Source organism: Sorex araneus, chromosome 2 (genome assembly GCF_027595985.1).
Source record: "Sorex araneus isolate mSorAra2 chromosome 2, mSorAra2.pri, whole genome shotgun sequence".
Lineage (NCBI taxonomy): Eukaryota > Metazoa > Chordata > Mammalia > Eulipotyphla > Soricidae > Sorex > Sorex araneus.
In genome coordinates this window covers 72,958,670-72,983,556 of record NC_073303.1, presented here as the reverse complement: position 1 = coordinate 72,983,556, position 24,887 = coordinate 72,958,670, and the positions used below count along the sequence as shown (strand labels likewise).

The 24,887-nt window shown below is 34.9% G+C and overlaps 1 protein-coding gene across 1 annotated transcript; it reads left to right on the top strand.

Annotated features, from left to right (window-relative positions):
- The first annotated feature begins 239 nt into the window (after nt 1–239).
- HNF4G (hepatocyte nuclear factor 4 gamma) lies at nt 240–24,887 on the top strand. Its single transcript, XM_004602378.2, has 10 exons — nt 240–375; nt 3,058–3,229; nt 8,566–8,660; nt 11,258–11,364; nt 12,970–13,125; nt 16,992–17,079; nt 19,855–20,007; nt 20,423–20,659; nt 21,789–21,911; nt 24,695–24,887. Exons 1-10 carry the CDS (start codon nt 240–242, stop codon nt 24,814–24,816), a joined length of 1,389 nt encoding a protein of 462 aa, XP_004602435.2. The 3' UTR covers nt 24,817–24,887.

Genomic DNA, 24,887 nt, shown 5'->3' with positions numbered 1-24,887 from the left:
TAAGCACTTCAGATAAGGCGATTCCATGAAGCATTCCAAGATTATCATAAGGAATTGCTTGCGTGTGCCATAAAAGAAAAAGAAATAAGCAGAATATGGCCTGCTGGAGAAGCTTACAGTTTTACAGCTCCTCCCACAATCCCACATAAGTCACTCAGTTACAGTTAACTTTGGTTTAGCACTCCCAGATTGAAAGCCACACAGCCTTCACACACAGCCGGGCCTGTGCTGCCACTTGTATGTGTGTTTCTCAATCAATGATGAGGGTATCGGAACCGATACTGGACATGGATATGGCAAATTACAGTGAAGTTTTGGATCCAACTTACACAACTTTGGAGTTTGAAACGATGCAGATTTTATATAATTCAAATGGTGAGTGTCTGTCCAGACTGAGAGAATGGTATGGAATAGGGGGCAGTGTGTGGGGGGGGTGTCAAACTGAGCTGTTCTGGGGTCGCTCCAGGTTGACTGCTGGAGAAAGGCAGGGCTTGTTTTTAAGGCCATGAAGCTGAACTTTTTCATTTCATCGCGAAGTTCAGATTTATAGTACTTTCGACTATTTTATGTTTAGTATGGGAAGAAAACTTCGTGTGTGATAAAGTAACCTCGGAATTCTGTCCTGGGATAGTTAGGTAAAAGGATTAGTTTTGGCAGCTATTCTGTTTGCTGTATATCAGAGCCATAAGTAAGACCAGCCATAAGGTATATTTTCTGTGCAGTACTTAAGATGACATAGGGGATTTGGATTTCCACAGACCACAGAAGGGTTTACCTGGGTACCTCCTTTCATTATGCTCGTTCTCCATTGTTGCTGAGAAACTACAGTCAAAGTCGCAACTGAATTTTTTTGCATTAAACCTCAAAAATGAAAGGAAATAAAGGTTTATTGTATAACCTGCTTATAAAGGTAATGTTTAGCCTAGCACAGCTCTTGGTGTTTATCTGCTGTAACATTTTAACTTAAAAAAAGACATGGATAATTTAGGGTCTGTGTCTTTATATAAAACAGTTTAGTATTGAGATGTATATTTTTAAGTAGCATTCTTGTTTATGATAAGTTAAAATTGTTAGAATTTTTAACATCTACAAAATACTATATTTTGGAATATGTGTTCAGTTCAAGACTGAAAATATATCTTATACTTAAGATATCCTAATGTTTTTCCGTGTTGTATAAATTATATGATTGCTGTTATAGTTGCAGTAAACAACAGCTTTTTAATGGGAAGGTTTTTATAAACTGACAGAATTGAACTTTCATAATTTAGCAGAGTTCAAATGAACCTCCACTGAAACTCATAAGAAATCATTACTTGAAACCCCTGTTTGATTTGAATAGATATTTAATAAGGTATTTATTTCAACAGAACCATAATTATTTAAATTGTGTAGATTATTAAACATATTCACAAAAATAAGTTCCATTAAAAAGTATTTGATAATTTATTTTATTATAATAATGCTGTTAATTATATGTAAGCATGTATGACATTAAACTTCAGCAAATTAGACATTTTTGTGAATTTCTATAAAACATCCCATAATAGCAAACCTTAATATTTGAAACTGCCATATTTCCAAATTTCTGTTTTGTTACCCAGAGAAAACTGTTAATTCTTTAAGTTCTGTAATGTCACACCTACTCATATTTTGAACATTTCTTTCAATTTTATCAAATTGTATACAATAGTATCTGTCTACTCAAAAAATATTAGAACATACTTAGAATATATATATTGTCATAAAATTAAATTGGAACTTGATAACTATTAATTATACCTTTTTATATGTTAAGATAGCATGGTTAATTGTTTTCTGATTATGTTTTATAATTTTATCATTTGTTAATTCATTACCCTATACTTCAATATATTTTAAGTATGAACAGAGCCTTTAAGATAAAGTCCACTATATTGATATTTAAGAAATCTTTTAAAAAATCTATTTGTATAGGTAATAAATAAGTAAATCAACTATATAACTTAATATACTGAAGTAGTTTTACAAATTAAGTGAAATTGTAAGTTCTATTTGAAAGGCAGATGAGAAGATCCTATTTTAGATATAATATATTTTAAATATAAACTTGTTGTTTGGTTGGATATGAAAAATAGAGGAGAGATTCAATGAGGTTTCTAATATTATTGGCCTTATGTCCCAAATGTTACCATTGAATGACAAAAGAAATGAGTAAGTTCTAAAGAAAAACTAAAGAGTACTGTTGGTACTTTTTTTTTAAGTGAGATCATATGCTTACAATTTATACTTTGAATACTATTTCATACCCCTGTAAATATCATATTAATACCATATCCTGCAGCAAAAGTTTGACTTCCATCCACTGCTTACTTTTCCAACTCTTCCTTCCACCTCTGTACATCCCTTTCTTTCTACTAGTGACGTTTTTTGTTGTGAATCTAATGGTGTGGTTTTGTCCTATTCTATTTGCCTATATAGTCCATATATAGTGATATCATATGGTGTTTTTGTTTTTCGAATTTTTTCTCTTAACATAATCATGTAAGGTCCTTTCTAATGGAATTCCTACTGAACTGCCTATTGAACTTGAAAGTAGTGAAATCAATATTTTGGGTATTTCATGCTGTTAGGTGTATGAACCATTATGACTAGGTATAAAATTTGTTATTGTTATTTGTCGTGCCAGGAATCAAACCTATAGACTCATATATGCAACGCAAGTGGTCTACCAGTGACCCTTCCTCAGCACCAAGAGAATAAATTTTGGAGATTTCTTACCCTGATACACAATGATATTCAGTGTTATAGGATTTGAGGAGTTCCCTGTGGGAAAGATATTAGTTGGTGGTCTGAGTCCTTTGGTTGCCCCAAATTTTATTGGCAAAAATCTTAGAGGGGTTGGAATAGAGAATGGCCAAAGAAAAGAGACTGTGGGTGTTGTTTTGTGTTTTGTTTTTAAAGGCGTTATTTTGAAACCTTCAAGAAGCCAAGGAATGGACTGTTCCGAGCCTATCAGGTAATGAGATCTAATACTAAGTTGTATTGTGAACTCTCTCTTTCTGCTTTCTTTCACAGATAGTTCTGCCCCCGAGACCACAAGTATGAATACCACAGACAACGGTGTCAACTGTCTTTGTGCTATATGCGGAGACAGAGCGACAGGAAAGCACTATGGAGCATCAAGCTGTGATGGCTGCAAAGGCTTCTTCAGACGTAGCATACGCAAGAGTCACGTTTATTCCTGCAGGTATTTGAATTGCTCCTCTCAGGAAATAAAGTTATCTTTAGAGGTGTTTCAAAATGGCATCTGAAAAGCTGTTAACCTTCAAAAAGAAAATCTGTAAGCAGCATTCAGAGTGAGAAACTGAAGATGTAAATGCATATATCCAGTCTCATTTGGTTCATTTTAATTAAATATTGCAGGTATTTAATTTAAAAGTATATCAGTTATAAAACAATCTTAAAAATATCCTCATACTTTCCACCCAACTTGCACTAATATAGTTGAAGTCTCTAGCAGACTCTTCCCCATTTCTTTTCTTCTTCCTCTTAGAAAAAACTGGTCTAAAGATTGTACTTGCTGTTTCCTTGAGTTTTTTTATGGTTGTACTACATGCTCATATTCCATTAGACATGTCTTGATCTGTATATAAGTAGCTCCACAGTGTTTGTTTTTAAAACTTTCTTTTTGTATGTAAGTATATCTGTGTCTTTCAAAACAAAAATCAGAAAGTACAAATGAGTTGGGTAGTGTCTGATGTTAGTGAATCAGATTTAGTTTTCAATCTTAAAAGTTAAATGTATTTCTTTAATCTTTTCCATTAAATTTAGGTGTTCTGTCTAAACCTTACTATGTCATCCGTTTCTAGAAATTTTTTAAAATAGTCTGCATTCATCATCATAGCACAGTGAAGGGATAGATACATTATCACAACTGATCAGAATGGCAGCACTTGAATGCACAGTACACCTACTCTGAGTATGAACTATTAATATGACCAATCTGTCAGCAGAAATATCTGTTAGTTATATAGGTGAAAGATGTGAAGGATTGTTATCTTGTTTTAGGAACAAATTGGGCATTTGAAATAGTTTACTTATCTTAGGATAAAATGTCTTTGATTTCTAAGAGTGTGGAGGAAAAGTTAATATGTAACTGTCCAAATATCCAGCTCGTGTTGTCTAGTAATTTGTCTAGGAGAACATTAAGTAGGGTAAAAATTGTAAAACTAGAAAACAAAAATGGTTCTTGATTTTATATATATCAAAATTCTAGAGGTAAAAAACAAGGTAAGTAGATTGCCATCAGAAAATGATTTCTCGTGATTACATGAAATATTTAGTGCTTCAAAAATTATTAACTGAAATTAAAAAATAACCATAAATAATCTTTCTTGAATCATGTGTTCTGTTAGAGGTGAAATGCATATATATATATATATATATATATATATATATATAAAATGACAACCCTCACAACTAAATCCAACAACTTTTGGGAATCTGAGAATATCAAAATAAATGTCCTTCAAAATAGTCACCCCTTTCTTGTCTGGTAAAAATGGGAACTAATATTTTCACAGAACTTTTGGAAACTACAACAATTCAAATAACTTTGAAATCCTTCCACCTTTCCATCATGGATGGTATTGCCAACCTAATTTCCCTTCTAAATTTTGTCACTAAACACATTGCATAATTTTTCTATTTTAAAAGTAGTCGCTGTATGTTTTTAAGTTCAGAGACATAAAGATTTTGCTGTTTTCAAATATATATATTTCTAAAGTTGAACTTTGTTTCAACTTTAGATTAATGTTTCAATCCTTCTCAAAGTATGCAATATTATGTTGATATGTAGTCACGTAGGTATTATTATATAAGAACATATTTTATTTATTTATTTGGGGGGTAGTTAGTGTTTGGGCCATACCCAGCTATGCTCAGGGCTTACTCCTAGTTCGGCTCAGGGATCAAACCCTAGCCACCTACATGCAGTGCACCACATCTCAGTGTGGTATCAAACATCATAACAGAATATATTCAGTTGTATCCTCACATCCTATGAAGAGTAAATGGTGAAGGATAGAGAAGGAAAGAAACCAGTAACTTAGGCAAGGAAGTAATAGGAGAGAGGCTGGAGGTAACAGGGGCAGGAGCCTGTGGTCTCAGACACATCAGTGGTGTAGAGCTGAACCACAGGACCGACAGAACTGAACGCATGAGATCCAGCTGCAATGACTAAACTTAAAAATGTGCTTTTCAAGAAAGAAGGCAGGTTGAAACATGGGAGGAAAACTGAGGATATTGGTGGCAGAAATGTGTCAATGATGGTAAGATTGATGCTGGAATATTGTATGCCAGAAAGTCAACTATAAAAAAGTTTGTAAATCACAGTGCCTCTCTCTCTCTCTCTCTCTCATATATATATATATATATATTATATACATATATATATGAGATATACATGCATATATGGGACTAGAGTAATAGCACAGTGGGTAGGGCGTTTGCCTTGCACGCGACCAACCAGGTTTGATTCCTCCATCTTTCTCGGAGAGCCCAGCAAGCTACCGAGAGTATCTCGCCCGCATGGCAGAGCCTGGCAAGCTACCCGTGGTGTATTCAGTTTGCCAAAAACAGTAACAAGTCTCACAATGAAAACATTACTGCCGCCCGCTAGAGTCAGTGTCATCCCGTTGCTCATCGATTTTCTTGAGTGGGTGCCAGTAACATCTCCATCCTAGCACTGAGATTTTAGCAGACTCTACTCATTCTTCCCTATGGTGCTGCATTGGAGGCTCTTTCAGGGCAAACGGAATGAGACTCATCATATATATATCTGCATGCAATCCACCTGGGTTTGATTCAGAGCACTTCTTAAGGTCTTTGAAGTCCCATAAAGAGTGAACCCTGAGAGGCTGGAGCAATAGCACAGCAGGTAGGGCGTTTGCCTTGCACTCGGCCGACCCGGGTCGAATCCCAGCATCCCATATGGTCCCCTGAGCACCGCCGGGAGTAATTCCTGAGTGTAGAACCAGGAGTAACCCCTGTGCATCGCCGAGTGTGACCCAAAAAGCAAAACAAAACAAAACCAAACCAAAAAAAAAGAGTGAACCCTGAGCACAGAACCAGGAGTAAGCTCTGAGCACCACGAACCTCTGGAGTTGGCTAAAAAAATAAATAAATAAATGGTGGACTTGGGACTCAAGTATAGTCTAATCCCAGAGATAATTACTTTTTGTTTTGTTTTGTTTTGTTTTTTGTTGTTGTTGTTTTTTGGGTCACACCCGGCAATGCACAGGGGTTACTCCTGGCTCTGCACTCAGGAGTCACCCCTGGCGGTGCTCAGGGGACCATATGGGATGCTGGGAATTGAACCCGGGTCAGCCGCGTGCAAGGCAAACGCCCTACCCGCTGTGCTATTGCTCCAGCCCCAATAATTACTTTTTTTAAAGTGATATAGTTCAACTTTTTACACAGTTTACACAGTTGTTTAAGATTACTACAATTTATAACATTTTTATCCTTCTATGAAGAAATCATATGCTGACGACACTCCTTTATCGCTTTAAAATAGCAAATAATTTATTTGGTTTCTACAAATTTACCTCCTCTGGACATTTAATATAAGTGAAATTACACATAATGTGATTTTTTGGTGTCATACTTCATTTATTGGAGTGTTTTCAAGATTTTTCAGTGTTGCAGCCTGCATCAGTACTCCACTCATTTATTGACCGATGGTATTCTATTATTTGTCTATGCCTCTTTTAATTGTCACCAATTCGTAAACTGATGGGTATTCAGTTTCTTTGGGTTTTCTGGAGGTTTTTTGTTTTTGGGGGGTTGTTTTCTTGATATTTTTTTGTTTGTTCTTTTTGTTTTTTGGTCATATCCAACAGTGCTCAAGGCATATTCTTGGTTCTGCACTCAGGAATCACTCTTGGCGGGGTTCCATATATCATATGGTTTGCCAGGGGTTGAACCTGGGTAGGATGCATACAAGGCAAGCAACCAAGCTTCTGTATTAATACTCTGGTCCCTTTGCTGTTATTTTTGAGTTTGGGGAATTTGGGTTTGTTTGGGTCTTTCATTTATTTTTAATTTTTTTGATGAATCTTTGTGCTGTGCCCCATTTGGGACTATGTTGATAGTCCCAAATGGGGCACAAATGTTGCTGTTGGTATTTATGTACAAGTTTTTGCCTGATTGTATATTTTCATTTCTCTTCATTATATAGCTAGAATGAAATTATTGGAACATAAAACAACTATGTTTAAGTCTTTGAACACACTGTCAAAATTTTATCCTCTGCTTCAGCATCTTGTATTATAGTTTGTAAAGGTTCTGATTCATTTACAACCTTACAATTTTTTTCTGATTATATCTATTGTGAAGAAATACATAACTACAGAGACTACACTCTACGTGCTATTCTCAACCATCTTTCACAATACTATTTTTTGTTGTTTTTTTCTTTCCTTTTTTTTTTAAATTTTATTGAATCACGTGAGATAGTTACAAGTTTTCACATGTGGGTTACAATCACACAATGATCAAACACCCATCCTTCCACCAGTGCACATTCCCCACCACCAATATCCCTGATACACCCGTCCCTTTTCCCACCCTTCCCCTACCTCCATGGCAGACAATATTCCCCATGCTCTCTCTACTTTTGGGTAACACAGACACTGAGAGGTCATCATGCTTGGTCCATTATCTACTTTCGGCACACATCTCCCATCCTGACTGATTCCTCCAGCCATCATTTTCTTAGTGATCCTTTCTCTATTCCATCTGCCTTCTCCTCTCTGCTCATGAAGCAGGCTTCCAGCTATGGGGAAGTCCTTGGGTGTCAACCTAATGTTATGTTTTTCTATACTCCACAAATGAGTGCAGTCCTTCTATGTCTGTCCCTCTCTTTCTGACTCATTTCACTTAGCAAGATATTCTCCATGTCTATCCATTTATAAGCAATTTTATGACATCATCTCTCCTAACAGCTGCATAGTATTCTATTGTGTAGATATACATTTTGACATTAGAGTAAGCTTCAATAGATTTAAAGTAAAACTAATAAAAGGACATTTAGAAAGGTGGAAGTGTAAAAGTGCTGAAAATAAACTTCTGTAATATGCTCTATCACATTAAAACACTTCAACATAATCAACTAAAATTTATTTAGCAAAGATTTTTGCTTATTTAAGATATTTTATTATAGTTTAGGTAATATGGTGATAATTGTATTAAACTTATATTAATGCACAAAATTATTTCACCCTAACACCACTAAAATGCCATACCCTCCATCTCATCCTTACCTTTGGTTTTCATTATTTATGAAGGAATGTTTATGAATGTTGACTAAAAGTGAGATGATTCGACTTTTGTTATAAGCAATACTAGATGAAGGAGATTTGTAGTTTCATGTACAGCTTAATGCTGAAACTGGAAATGTCATAGTTAATTGTTCTTATGCATTCTTTCTATGATGCCAGTTTTGACCAGATTTATTTAAAATCCATTTTATTTTTGTAAATGTTTTTCTGCAAACTAATATATCTTTGTTTGATATTACAGGTTTAGCCGGCAATGTGTGGTTGACAAGGACAAAAGAAATCAATGTAGATATTGTCGATTAAGAAAGTGTTTTAGAGCAGGAATGAAAAAAGAAGGTAATTACTGAAACATAAAAATGATAATTGACATTATTGATGATGAAAATGTTTTTTCTCACACAATCCATTTGATCACATTAAGTTTTCACAAGATTCTGATTTTCCTCAATTTTTTTAAATGAAAAAAGATTCACTGAGATTCCTTAATTGTAAGGATTTACATCCTGCTGGTAATCAGTGGATCTAGTCTATATGAAAACTATTGCTGATTCCAGACTGCATTCCCTTTACTACTGTTTATCTAGCAACACATTTATTGTCTCAATTACATTATTATGTCTTGTTCAGAAAATATGAATGGAAAAATCCAGTGAAGAGGTACGATTGTAAATGCACTTTAAAATACGTCTTTATCCTCAATGCCAATTCATTTCCTAACTACTAACTGAACGTTTACTTTTCATAATTCCTTAATTTTACAAATATTTATTGAAAACTGCTACTTCCCAGAGTTTTACAGGTGTTGACATTTCAGTTGTGAAGCCAAGAGCCACAATCACACTTGGCGAGTTTGCATTTTATTAAGAGACTTATCTGTTGAAATCAGTACTCTTTTAGGTGCTTGCTTATTTCACATGGAACATATTACATTATCCTATAAATATGGAAAATTTAAAAACAATGTATTGAATAACATAAAATTTGGTATAGGATAGTAACCACAATATATTATGCTTATAAATTTTGCCATATTTTACAAATGTCAGAAAAAGATATTTTCAGAATGATTTCACAAATTATAAAAAGAACTACATAAAAAAACCTATTATAACTATATTAAAGTTTTGTTTTTATGCTTAATTTTTTAATGACAAAAATTCTATTAGTTTTATGAAAATTGCTATTATCAAAGGTGAGGAAAGTTCATACCCAAATTAGCACTTTGTGATTTCTAAGTAACATAGTTTTTGTGGGATATTTGGTAGCTTATAGAATTAATTACGTACTTTGTCAGTCTTTTTCAATCTATATTTAAATGCTAGCTTAAATCATGCAAAAATATAAACAAATATCAATCATTTATTTTCCTCTGAGCTTTAAAAATTTTTTTAAAAGTTGACATTTAAAAATAGTGATATATGTTTTCTTATTCATAAAATAATATCATTTTTGAAATAAATTATAAAAGTAACTTTGGGGGTTTCAGAGTATATATATCTTATTTATAGCAATAGTATAATAAATGTTCAATGAAAATATTAATCTATAGCAGTCAGAAAGTTATGAATGTTAGATACCTTTCTAAAAATTGATCTTTAAATTCATCTCATTAGATTCATTTCATTTAAATGAAATTTATAAAAGCATAGTTTATATTTTAATTTTTTATCTCAACATATTTAGCCATATTCAGCCTGTTTAGCCAGAAAATCAATGGTAGTTTCTGTAAAAAAATTTTAATTTTTTATCTCAACATATTTAGCCATATTCAGCCTGTTTAGCCAGAAAATCAATGGTAGTTTCTGTAAAAAAGAGAGCACATAAGTTGCCAGTAAATATGATTTTGAAATAAAATATTAATGATTCATTCCAGTTTAAAGACATTCAGTCTTAAAAGCAAAAAAAGTTTAAGTATTTTTTTTCTTTTAACTTAATGGAGTTGATCAGGAATAGTGAATTTTGGATAACAGATTTTTATCATAATTTTGTTAATTTACTAAAATGATAATTACTGAAAAAATATTCTAATGGCTTAGTGCCTTCTCAGCTGAACAGGTTGATCATTAATCTAAATAGAGTAGGGTTGACAGGCCTTGATTTTTGTTCTTTTTAGTTAGCAGAAGGTAATTTTACTTCTTATACTTCAAAATCCAATGTTAACTTCAGACGTACATTATTCTTGATATGACAAATACATGATTTATATGCTTCTGGTCACGCTTCCTTATATTGACAACTGCAGTTTTTAATAAGAAATTTAAAATTTCACATTAGTCTTTTTATTTTCTTTATGAAGCAAATTGGTCTAATTGTCTCCATCTTCAAAAACCTCCTAAGAGCTGTTACTGTTGCTGTATACATCTGTATGCTCTATACATATCTATACATAAACAGCCCAGTGGTTTGTTGATCTCTGCTCTCCATCAGAGATCATAAGGCACAATCTTAAAATCACCTTGACCATAACAAATTTACTTTCCATTTTTTCTTGTGATTTATAAGAAAAAAAGAATATGGAAGTTTCGGTCTGTGACTCATATCTTCTGACAGTGAATACACTGTTGTCTTTGACCTGCTTAATCTCACAGGCAAAACTCTTCATGTAGTTATCTTACAGTTTTATTAACTTTGAGACAGTGGAAAACTATCCTATTAAGAATATAACCTGTCTGAACTAGCTGACCCAACGCTTTCAAACATGAGTGCATTCACCAAGTCCCCAAAGACATAATATTTCAGGAGCTCTGTGACAAGCCTGGCTCATTCCACTTTTAAAAAGTGGTACAGAATGGAAAACAGCTTCAATCCCGTCTCCCCCAAGTTCTCTTGAAAACACCCCTCTCACTTTTGACGGACTTTTAAAATTTTTGAAACTGGAACGCCCTGACATACATTGAAATGAACTCAACAACGTTTACTGTGATTTCCCCTAGCTGTGCAGAATGAACGGGATAGAATAAGCACCAGAAGAAGCACATTTGATGGCAGCAACATCCCCTCCATTAACACGCTGGCACAAGCTGAAGTTCGGTCTCGCCAGGTATCTGCTGCACTCCAGCATCCGTCCCCTTTGAATAGAATGACGTGTCTTTTTGGGCATAATAATGAAATGAATTCAGTTTATTCCAATGTGCCCATGTGAATTAAAACAAATTGCATGTACACAACTTCAAGAGTTTTACTTTGAAAGTTAATGATTGGTCTGTTGGTTCTGCCTTTACCTACACGAGATCCCATTTTACAAATGGTGGGGAAAGGAGCATTTTGGTTAAGATTATTAAAAATTCGTTTGTATACAAGAGAATGAAAAACACTTAACTCAAGGTACAATGCTCTAGGGAGGGGCAGTATCGGGTTTTCTTGATCAAATCTTAAAAATCAATTGCCATGACTTTCAGAGTTTGTGTGAGGTGTGTATGAAGCTTTCTTCCTTGAGATTGACTTTGAACTCAAGAATTCACGGACACATCTGAGTTGGAAACAGACATTTGGAAGAGCCAGAATTCAGAGAACAGAAAGGAGCTTTATTCTTTAAAATTTATAGAATGAAACTATCAGCTTTATTTTTATTTTTCAAGTAGGACGTTGGTAACAGATAAAATACCAAACAAACAAGTAGAATGTCTAAGGACAGTTTATTTTAGCATTGTTAGAAAAGTTGAAGATACTTCTATATTATAAATCAAATTAGAAAATAGCTAACTAGTTCATCAGGTCCAGTATGAGTCAGTGTGACTACTTTCGTTTTTGATAACTCATGGGTAATATGATGAGGTTAAATCTCAGCATTATCATCATCATTAGTTAGAGATTGCTTGATGGTCTATAAAACTTTGAGTGAATGACTGAAAAGAGCCTTATGAGGAAATGTTATACATAGATTATGTACTAAAATTAGAGCTTTGGCCATGGCAGTTTATTTTTTTTTTCCAGCAGAGAGGCATTCTAACACCACCTATATTTTTACGAGGTTTAATTTTTTTTAAGTTTAATATCTGTCATTATGTATTAAGCTTTTCAGAGTTGGTTTCCTGTGTTGCTTGATAAATTTCCATTTAATGAAACAACAGAAAGATATGGCTTCTGGTATTAATCATTGCCCTCCAGTTTGATAAGCTTTATCCACTGGAAATACTTTATAAACTTAAGCAAACTAAAGTTTGTTTGTGTTTGCTGGTGTTGGGGATTAAACCCAGGGTCTTGTACATTCAGTGTATTAATTCTACCACTCAGATACACTCCATCCTAAAATGAACTTACTTAATAGAAGTTGTTCATTTCTTGAGTGACAACAGTATCATATTTTCACTAAAATAATTTCACATTACATGTGGATACTTCAAATCTTTTTGTATAGTTAGGCTGAATCTTGTAACTCCCTGAAAGTTATGATAAATTACTTTACAATTTTCAAAATTGGTAAGAAAAATAAAATGCAACTTTGAGACCATGGTCTTAAACATTAAATATTTTATATTTTCCATTTAAAACAATTCTCAAATGTTTGCTATATAACCAAGATACTATGACAATGATAGAGCCCACTTTAATGATATGTATTTATTTAAGCCAATGTGGAAAAAAGAGGATGATTTGGTTAAATGCCAGTTAAAATAATGAACTATTATATTCTTCAAAATTCTAGATCTCAGCATCCAGCCCTGGTGTGAGCACTGATATAAATGTTAAGAAAATTGCAAGTGTTGGTGATGTCTGCGAATCAATGAAACAACAGCTCTTGGTCTTAGTGGAATGGGCTAAATATATTCCTGCCTTCTGTGAGTTGCCCCTGGATGATCAGGTATAAATAAAGTATATTAATTATTTACATGGCGTTTGAAAGAGTTACAAGGTTAAATCTTTTAATGAGAAAAATATTCTTTTGCAAGTCCAATTTTCTTCATCAGGTAACAGGAATCTGTAACTTTTTTAAATGACCCGAAATGTTTTGAGCGATAGTTGAACAAAACACTGTTCTTCCATCTGAGAGTTTCAAAAGCCTTTGTAAAGGTGAAAGAGGAATTATTTTGAGACAGTGTGACCAGGGTACTGGTCCAGGAGGCAAACAGTAGACAGTTGTGTTTTTGTGTTTTGGTGCCCATGAAGCTGGCATAGGAAGCTCCACAATAACAGGATGTCAGTCCTGTATAGGCTGTGTTAATATCTTTGTGAGCCCTTGGTGCAATTTACATGTTAATTTTTTTTTGTTTTTCGTGATGTCAATTTTATTTGATCATTTAATCCGTGAAAATTATTGGTTTTGCCAAAAAGTCTATAAAATCATATTCTGAAACATACAGAGAAATAGAGATATCTTAGATAGAATGATCTTTTCCTAATACATACATTTTCATAAATTGTTAATTGTACACTGGGATATTTTAATTAATCATATTTAATCTAGGGACCGGGACCATAATACAGAGGGTAGGGCGTTTACTTTACACATCGCTGACCTGGTTCAGTCCCTGACATCCAGTCTGGTCCCCCCTGCCTGCCAGGAATGATTCCTGAGGGCAGAGCCAGGGGTAACTTCTATGGCCTCCCAATGAAAAACAAACAATAATTTTAGTCTATGTTCTATGAAGATTATATTATTAGCTTGAAGTTCATTTAAACCCTTCTATATCAGTACATACTCAAAATTTTCTAATCCCTTCACCATGAATAAACTATGACATGTATTATACCAGTATCTTTTTTAATGCCCTTTGACCAAGACTTCTTATCACTGATGCACAAATAAAAAGACTAACAGAAGACAGGGTATATATTGTTTTTAAAGTTTTTAAATGACAAAATACAACACTAGAAGTAAAAATTGTTTACTGAAAGTTAGTCAGATTTGTAGGATAACATTTCACCTACTGGCAGCAAAAAAAAAAAAAATTGCTGTGAAATTCAAAATCATTCTTAAAATGTTCTGTAACGGCCTTCCTGGTTTGAGTCATGGTTATTGACATATCATAAAGATAGCTTGGCTCAGAAGGTTATTTAAGAGTGAATAGTGCTAAATTGCTGAAACCCACTTGTCTAACCCCAGCAATATAAGTAAGGTTATGTTAGTTATCAGTTTTATATTTTTATTATCATTCCTTTTTAGAAGTTGCTGACTTGTGTATGAAGACAGTGCTTCAAAAATTGGGAAATTGAAATTTAGTAGCCTGTCAAAAGAACTTTTTATTTGTATACTAACTCTTAAAATAAAAAGTTCTTTTGATAGGTTACTGGGCTGGAGCAATAGCACAGCGGGTAGGGCGTTTGTCTTGTACACACGGCTGATTCGATTCCTCCGGCCTTCTCGGAAAACCCGGCAAGCTGCTGAGAGTATCCCGCCCACAGGGCAGAGCCTGGCAAGCTCCCCGTGGCGTATTTGATATGCCAAAAACAGTAACAAGTCTCACAATGGAGACGTTACTGGTGCCCAGCTCAAGCTAATCGATGAACAACGGGTCGACAGTGCTACAGTGCTGTTAACTCTTTAATATGAGCAAGAGCTACAGCTTGGCAAATGTCTATTGTGAGTTTGCTTTCTGTTGCATTATATATTACATTATTTTATTTAGGGTTCTTAGTTGCTCTATGGCAGATATTTTATAATCTTCACTTAAAAGACTTTCAGTATGGATCCTAGATCAGTAAATTCATTCAGTACATTTTTTTATTAAAAATTGTTTTATCAAACACATATTTATGAGCACTGTTGTTCAGTTTTAGGAACTGAATATTCGTAAATAAAATACAGATTACATAATTGTTCTTATAAAAGTTTGAATTCTATCTCAGAGAGATGAGTAAAAAAGATACTCAATTCTAGATGGGGATACATTCTATTAAGTGAAATCAAAAAAGTTGTTGAATGACTGCTGGTGGAGTGGTTTAGAGATGCTTTCGATTGGGAATTGGAGAGGTTTATTCTGTGACTTAATGATCCCAAGGAGTGAAGTATTCCAAGGTCTGAAAATCAAAGTATTCTGAGTAAGGAACAGCATTTTTAAAGGTTCTGAGGAAAACATTGTGAAAAAATGAACAAGAAATGTTTCAAGATGAACCAGGAAATTACATCAAGGGTGAAACATTGAGTCATGGCTTAAGATGCTATGATTAGCAAGTTTAGATTTAATTCTGAGAGGAATAGCTGGGGAGGGCTTCTCCAGAGTGATATTAGATGATGATTATTTTGCAAAGATATTCTTGTTGGCGGTTTGACAAGAAGGTTTATTCAGATAGAGGAATCTGAAAGGAAGCAAGAATACCTTTTAGGTCTCTGGGGATTACTAAAATAGGTCAGCTGAGAAGAACTACTTAAGTTTGGGATGGAGTAAAAGTAATAGAGAAGCATCATTAGGATTTGCTGCACAAATAGAGAAAAATCAAAATGAGGTTCTCATTTCGATGCAAAAAAATCACCTTACATGATGATGTGGGCTCTTCTTTGTTAAGTGGAACTATTGACATGTTTCCTATTCTAGCGAAAAATAACCTGTAGCCAACTGAATACATGCATGTAGTCGATTAACAGTTTAGTACAGAGAACTAACTAGAAATCCAGTCTAGAAAGTGACAGGCTCTCGACCCCCCATTTTCTTTTCCTCTTTCACTGTCACAAGACATTCTTCATGCTTTTTTTGTATATTCAGTCCATAATGTGTAAGGAATTGTTTTTATTTTTTCATTGGCTTTTACCATCACACTTTGCAACTATTATCACTATGCCTATTTGATGGATAACACATGAGCACCACACATACCTGTTTTCTCATCCAAAGTTAAAAGAGGCGATAAATGGCTAAGTCAAAATTTGAATTCAGGTTTAGAGTGTATTTAATTCCCAAACACTTCACTCTTCCTCATCTCCTACCCCTTCTTTTCTCTCTGCTATTACGTTAACTTGCTAATTTTAGAAAAATTTTATTCGGTGAAATGACATTGGTTTGTAGGACTGAATAGTTTTAGGGATATGATTACATGCCTCTTCAAAGTAATGTTCCCACAACCACAGCAAACCACCACTCTCCCAGCCCACAGTCTTTTAGACTCGCTCTCACCCTTCGATAGTGCCTGCTCCATCCTTTGCAGGGAACCTCAGCCCTGTGGTCTGAATTCACAGATTTACTGTTCTTTGACTTAGTCTGTTTCCTTTATTTGTTTCTCTACATCCTGCATATGTGTGAGATCATTCAGTATTTGTCTTTCTCTTTCTGACTTATTTCATTGAGCATGACCCCCTTCCGTTTTATCCATGTTGTAGCAAAATGAAGTATTTCATTTTTCTTATGGTGGAGCAGTGTGTCATTATGTATGTAGGCCACATTTTCTTTAGTCATTTAGGATGGGCCCTTGGCGTGTTCATAGATCTTGGCTATGGTACATAGGGCCGCCAAGAACACAGCTGCATGTATGTCTTTCCACACTTGAGTGTTTGTATCCTTTGAATGGATACCTAGGAGCATAATTGCTACATCGTTTGAAAAAATTTTAATAATGCTCTAATTGCACAGTAACATAGAAAAATTGAAGGTTCAATAATGGCAGGTCTCTGTGAATATTACAGTTTATTAAAAACTCCCAGCTCTAAAGAACACAAGGTTAATCAGACTCATATTATGCTGCCTTTTAATCATTATGTTTTTTAATTAATTGTTAAACTTTGAATTTTTCATTAAGGTGGCACTGTTGAGAGCTCACGCAGGGGAACACTTATTGCTTGGAGCAACAAAGAGATCTATGGTGTACAAAGATATTTTGCTTTTGGGTAAGCTTTTTTTTAAATTTTGGAGGAATTGATGGATGCTTCATTCTTGTATGCTATCCGTTCTGTGTGTTATCAACTGTTCACAGACACTGTCAGGTGTTGTCTCATTTCACAAACCAGATTAAAACAATCATCCTTACACATGTCCTGCTTTCTCTTGACTTAATTCCAGGAGAATTCAGTGTGTATTGACAAATTGAAGGCACATTAAGATTTAAATGAAAAAGAGAGAGATTTTGCTCAATAAACACAATATTGTTGAAATCTTAGTAAGTACTACTGAGTAGTATGACCTCATAAGGAGTACTGGAATTCTTTTACACTGTAACAAAGTTTAATTAATCATTGTAATGTGTATTATTTTATCGGTTTAAGGAATATGTTTTGCCCCCTATCTTCCTACTGCTCATGATATGCAACAAAATTTCAACTTGGAAAAAAAAATGGACAAGGTGCCAGGAATATTAAGGCTTAGCCATAAAGCACACGCCTTGCATACGTGAGACCTGAAAGCTGAAATGGAGTTTGATCCCTGATATGGAGGGGGAAAAAAGTCATGACGAGATCTGAAAAATCCTGATAATTAAATGCAGTAAATGGAAAAGTCATTTCACAGAGAGAATAGGGACATAAAATTGAAAGAAAGCATGTCTCTTCGTTAATTACAAGTTTTAATTCCTACTCCTTATTAATTAGGTTCTCTACTGACAGTGTTAAGAGTTTTATGACCCCTTTTAGCCCAACCTCTTGGATTAGCTCCATCTCTTAAATGCATTGTTTTAGATGTTCTGAAATTATATATAAACTATTTACTTATGTATCACAATAAGCCTAAGATATAGTTACTGTTATTTTCAATCAACTCTGCAGTGAAGAAACTGAGGCAAATAAATTAGCATGTTAGTAAGCAATAAAGCATTAATATGTTAGTAAGTAATAAAGCCAGGATATTAGCCATCTAATTTGACTCCAGTGATTGTTTTTAAATTCTATTAAACATTTCCATCTTCTACTTTCTATGACCCTATAATAGTCTTATTATAAATCTGAATACATTATACTTAGACAAGACATTCTTGAATGGTATAACTTTATGTTATTTACCTGAATAATTAGGTAAACTATATTTTCATTTAAATGCAAGGTTACATTTTTGGAATATTTTGGTTTGTGTTGTTACATTAGAGATGTTCTTGCCTGAATCAAAAGAACTGAAAACTTATTTCTTTTAGAGAACCAAAAAATAATGCTTTAGGAACTACAAACTTTATAATATTTCATAACATATTTTCTATAGTTTTGAAGTTGTTGTAAATATTTATAATATGGACAGACTTTTTTATCTTTTTTCTTCTTTTAGTATGTTTATTTTAAATTGTTGGACAGCTGCACTGAGTTTTCCAGTTATACAGTTGCAATGAAGTTTAACAACAAAAACCCTCTGTAACAAAATATACATCATATAATGTATTCTCTGACTCCATTGCAAGTCTCATGTAGTATAGATTTGTTGGATTATAAAACATCTATCACATTATTGTTATACAAGTTCATCACAAAGTGACAATAAAGTGGCAAAATATACCATTAAAAATTGTCATTGGGGTTGGAGAGATAGTCCAGCAGGTAGGGGATTTGCCTTGTATGCGGTCCACCCCGGTCCAATCCTCAAAAGCCAGTAGGGATGGACAGACTCTTAAGTGTGAAAGGTTTTTAAGGATTATAGGTGGTCCTGCTCTATTTAATTTCTTAACTCTATTTAACACTTGGTCATTCCAACTCTACTTAAACACTTGGTCATTCCATCTCTACTCAAACCTAGGGAGAATTTACTTTTCACTGAGGCAGCTCATGAGCTAGCTAATTTAAAAAATAAACCTCATCCACTCAGACATTAAAATTATGTCTTTACAATTGTACCTACATATTACCTGTACTACCACTAGTACTGTTTTTTTTTTTCCCTTGGTGTTTTTTTTTTGTGGGGGGGTCACACCCAGCGATGCTCAGGGGTTACTCCTGGCTCTGCACTCAGGAATTACTCCTGGTGGTGCTTGGAGGACCATATGGGATGCCAGTGATTGAACCCAGATCGGCCACTTGCAAGAAAGGCAAACACCCTACCCTCTGTACTATAGCTCCAACCCCACAAGTACTATTTTTAATATTCCCCAAGCAAGGAAGCTTCTTTAGATTTTGAATTATGCTTATTAATGAGTAAAGAGTACAATATAACTAGCATAGCACAAACTAATCATTATGGGTTTTTTCTCCCTTGTAAATTATTAGCTTGTTATTAGATTGTACCTTCATGTTATCACCAGTGACTGAGGCTGTTAAAGCGCATGTGATCATATTATCAATGTTATTGATCCTTTAGGCGTTCTGATGTTTCAACTAAACATTACCTGAACACACAAAGAAAAGTAGTATTATTACTCTTCCTACAAAGGAAGTCTATTTAAATTATTAATTTAAAAAATTCAAACAATTCTGAATAGTAAGGGGATAAGGCACTCACCTAGTACACAGCTGACCTGGTCAATGTTTGACCCCATATAATGGTCACACAAGCACCGCCAGAAATGATTCTCTGAGCACAAAACCAGGAGTAAGCCCTGAGCAACTCCAGATGTAGTCCCAGCCTCACACCCACACCACCAAAAAAAAAAAAAAAAAGAAGGAAAAAGCTATAGCTGACAGTTTTTCTGTGTGTGTGTGTGTGTGTGTGTGTGTCTGTCTGTCTGTCTCTGAGGTGATCTTTTTTTCTTCTAGGAAACAACTATGTCATTCATCGCAACAGCTGTGAAGTGGAAATCAGTCGTGTGGCCAATCGGGTTCTAGATGAGCTGGTCAGACCATTTCAGGAAATCCAGATTGATGACAATGAATATGCCTGTTTGAAGGCCATCGTATTTTTTGACCCAGGTTTGAAAAAATTCCACTAGCATTATTATAGTGGGACAGATACAAGATGATCTCTCTCATTTGTGGGGTAGAAAGAATCATCATCAGGAAATAAAAAACCGTCTAAAGACAAAATAAACTGATAAGTGGTCTTCAGCAGGAAGCTTACCACAGGGAAAAGGGTGAGAAAATTGGGGGGATAGGAAGAATGTGGATGGAGGGGATGACTGGGACCATGATGGAGGGACCCCACCACTCTGGTGAAGGGCATAGTGCCGAAACTGTTTATACACAAAACCCTACAGCCTTGTAAATCATGATACCTAAAATTAAAATTACTGCAAAGAAGTATAAGCTACTGTTTCATGCTGTGATATTTACTCTCACACTCTAGCAAGAGTCAACATTTAGGCTAATGTTTTTATTTCATCGCTAGATGCAAAAGGACTAAGTGACCCGGTCAAAATTAAGAACATGCGGTTCCAAGTGCAGCTGAGTTTGGAGGATTACATCAATGACCGGCAGTACGACTCCCGGGGGCGGTTCGGGGAGCTGCTCCTGCTGCTGCCCACGCTGCAGAGCATCACTTGGCAAATGATTGAGCAGATCCAATTTGTTAAACTTTTCGGGATGGTTAAAATTGACAACCTGCTTCAGGAAATGTTATTGGGTGGTGAGTACATTTAAGAGTCTCTTTATCGGGCGCTGTAGCGATAGCACAGCGGGTAGGGTGTTGGCTTTGCACGTGACCGACCTGGGTTCGATTCCCAGCATCCCGTATGGTCCCCCGAGTACCGCTAGGAGTAATTCCTGAGTGCAGAGCCAGGAGTAACCCTTGCGCGTTGCCGGGTGTGACAGAAAAAGCAAAAAAGGAAAAAAAAGAATGTAATTATCATTTATTTGTATGACATGGCTTTGAGCATTTGTTTTGATTTCTGGTCATTTGATTTGTGGTGATGACATAATAAACTCACCTTTTAAGTTTTTCACATTTTTCACTTTTAGAAAGTCCACAGAACCTGATAGAAGGGGGGGTGAATACTTGAATGTGTTTAAATCCCCTTTCTGTCTTCACCATATTTGTGTCTTCTGATCTCCTTATCCCAGTGTTCAAATTCTTCCAAATATGGCAAATAGAAATAGATCTATCTTTACAACTCCTTAAAATATATTGTGATTTACTATGCCTTACTCAAGACATCAAGGATACTAGAATTGCAGCACAACCTAAAAATACATAGTAAAACCTTAAAATCAACATTTTGCTCCTCAACTTATTGACACAACACAAATATATGGGTAAAATTGTATTGCTGCAATGAATGTCATGAATAAGTTTTGAAATAATCTATTTTGTGCTCTATCTAGATTAAATTTTCTTGTAAAATTACTTGTATTTTACTTTTAGTTTTCTGCTGCTTAATGTGTTCTTAATGGTATCTTTCTAAAATAAAATCTGTTTACGATATTAAGGTGATCCCAAATACTATCTAGTTGAACTAAGTGATTCTTGGAATTGCCTTAACAACAGGCAGCAAATATAATGATTCCAGGAAATAGCACGCAAGTTTCATTATTAATATACAACATAAGATGATACAACATTAATCTAGCCCATGTGCAGATAGAGCTGACATTGTCCATAATATGGCAGTTGGTCCATTCATTTATCCTTGAATTTCCAAAAAGCACTTTGCAAAAAAGGGCAATATTCAAACTGTCAATCAAAACACTTGTTCCAAGGTAAATTTGCTCTTCTTGATTGCACATCACTAATACAGGCATCTTTTTATCTTCTCTAGGTGCTTCCAATGACGTTAGTCATCTCCATCATCCAATGCATCAACATTTGTCTCAGGATCCATTAAATGGACAAACAATACTTTTAGGTCCCATGTCTACACTGGTTCACACAGACCAGATCTGTAAGTGTCTGGGCTACTTTTCAATCATAATATAAAGTTGATTATCTTAGAAAACAAGGGGTAACTGTCTTAATACCCAGAAATTACAAAAAAGTTTGGTATGATTTCCTCTTTGTGACTCAACTGTGTGCAACTGTGACATCTGCTAAGCCCCACCTTCTCTTTAGGCCTGAGTTTTGTGCCTCAAATTGGAGACATGAGAACTGAAGTATTTCTGCTTTACAGAGCTGGGACCACAAAAACTCAGCTCTTTCTGAGTGTATGAAAGAGGCAAAAATGTGTTATTAAAAACACCAATTGAGGAAAAATTATGGCACATTTCATCTGTGACTCACAATATCAATAATTTGAGATCATCTTGCAGAGCAGGTGTTAGCATTGCTATTTATTGGACAGTCAAGAACAGACAGAAGCAAACCTAATACCATACAAAAGAGACTAGGAACTCTCTCTCTCTCTCTCTCTCTCTCTCTCTCTCTCTCTCTCTCTCTCTCTCTCTCTCTCTCTCTCTCTCTCTCTCGTGAAACAACATAGTTTTTATTGAACCAAATTTACTTAGAAAATTGAGAGGTGAGAAAGAGAGGAATTCCCGTGCAAGAGTGAACTCTGGCTTCTCCAGAGTGGAAAAAGCAAGCCAGCAAAGATATCTGTTCAAAGGAGAACACGGGCTGAAAGAGCAATTCTGGAGCTGTGGCTCTCAAGGACCGGTTACTCATAAACTCAAGACATAAAACATATTAACAACACATTAAGGACTGTAGACATCAATTGACAGGAAAGTTTAACAGTTCTGCTGGTGGTTAAATCCTTCACTTGTTAAATGCTAGTATTCTGATCCCAATTTTTTAGTATCATATAGTACACTTTAAATTTTTATTTCAATAATATTTGTAAGGATATTTACATGTTACTCTACAAAAAATTTATACCATAAAATGGCTCTTATTTATGATCATCTTTATTTGTCCTCTTTTGGAAGAGTCTTTGCTTCTAAATAAATACCAAGATATGCATAGGAATATAAAGTGTCTACATTAGGGAAATCACGTGAAAAATGTCTTCTTGTTTATGAATTTTTTAAAACTTGAGGAAAAATTTATAAAGTCTGCAATGCCTCAGTTTGATCGTCAAGCATTTTCTATTCTGTTAAATGTAGGGAATAATAATTTAAAATCAGTAAAATATAGTGAGCTTTATTATTTATTTATTTTGGTTTTGTTTTTATTTGGGGGGCCACACCTGACTCCATTCAGAAATCACTCCTCTTAGCAGTGCATGGGAGACCTTATGGGGTGCAGGGGATAGAACATGGATCAGCCGCACGCAAGGCAAATGCCCTACTGACTGTCCTGTTGCTCTGGCCCCAGCTAAAGTACAATGTTTTTAAAATTATGGAATGCCTCCTATTATTTTTTGAGATGATAAATTTTGCAATAGGAGGAAATGCTGTTCTAGAACCTTGCTTCTATGTAATTTGTTTGCTTTGTTTGGGGGCCATATCCAGAAGTGCTTAGGGCTTCTTCCTGGCTCTGTGCTCAGGGTTTATTCCTGGCAGGGTATGGGGGGACAATATGGGCTGCCAAGGATTGAACCCAATAGTCAACCCATTATTGGATTGAACCCAATAGGCAAATGCCCTACCTGCTGTATTATTTCCTTTGGCCCCTGGAACCTTGCTTCCTAAACGCATATGGGGTCGTGTAATTTTGTATTAAATGCTTGGTTTTTATATCTATTTATATCTATGTACTGACTAATGTAAAAATCAGGGGCGCACAAGGTGTCTTTTGCCCCACCCCGTTTTGGAATCCAGCTCCAGAAAATAAAATCATGCATAAATTCTCATCAAATTGCTTCTTAGGAACTGAGGATTTACATGAGATGATAAAACAAAATATGGTCCTGAAATAAAATTCCATTCATCATCATCAATGTTACCAGGAAATATAGTATTCCAGGACTTGCTCTATTCAAATGATTTCTTCCTCATCCTGTCCCCCTACCCCAATTACTTTGTTTGCTATTTGCATTTACAGAAGATGATAGACAAGCTTAACTTGAGTAGATTAATTTTAAAACAAGGAAACTATAGTTTTCAGATAGCTTGTTTGTTTATTTATTTTTAATTTGGGTCAGATCCAGCTATACTCGGGGCTTTCTCTGGGCTCTGTATACAGGAATTACTCCTGCCAGTGCTTAGGGAACTGTACAGAATGCCAGGGATCAAACCCAAGTTCCGATCCATGCAGGGCAAGGACCCTCCCCCTGTACTATCACTCCTGTCTCTTTGGTTGCTTTTAGCTACAACATATATTTCAGCTCATTTGGAAAGTGTCAAGCGTTCAATTTTAGGTCATCTAATATGTTTGGATTTAGGAAATTAAAACCAAGTACATTGTACTTTATCAAAATTTGATTACCCTGATTTTTGTTTGTTTCAGGAGTTTTAGAAAAACTGTTCCTGTTCATTCCTCTAACCATTTTTTTCTGCTGTATATGATTCCAAGCTGCCCATAAAAGTATTGAGACAGAAAAAGTTTCAAATGACTATTAATATTTTAAGTATGAACTATAGTAATCTAGCACAACTTGGAGAATTTGGGTGTGCAGATTACTATAACAGTTTTAATTAACTACATTATTATTATTTCATTCATGTGTGAGCTTTTAAAAATGTATACCAAATGTTTACCAAACTGTGTATTGATGTCACTCGAGACTTAATGGTATATGTCAAGGTCATTGTTGTCCTTACATAAAGTTTTCTTGATTCTTTTTTTTAGCAACCCCTGAAACCCCACTCCCCTCCCCACCACAAGGCTCTGGACAAGAACAGTACAAAATAACTTCAAATCAAGCTTCAGTCATCTCACATCAATCTCTCTCCAAACAAAAGCAATTGTGAGAATGTGTTTACTTCTGAACGGCACTGCATAAATGTGAAAAGTTGTTGATCTTGAAATATCTCAGGATAGT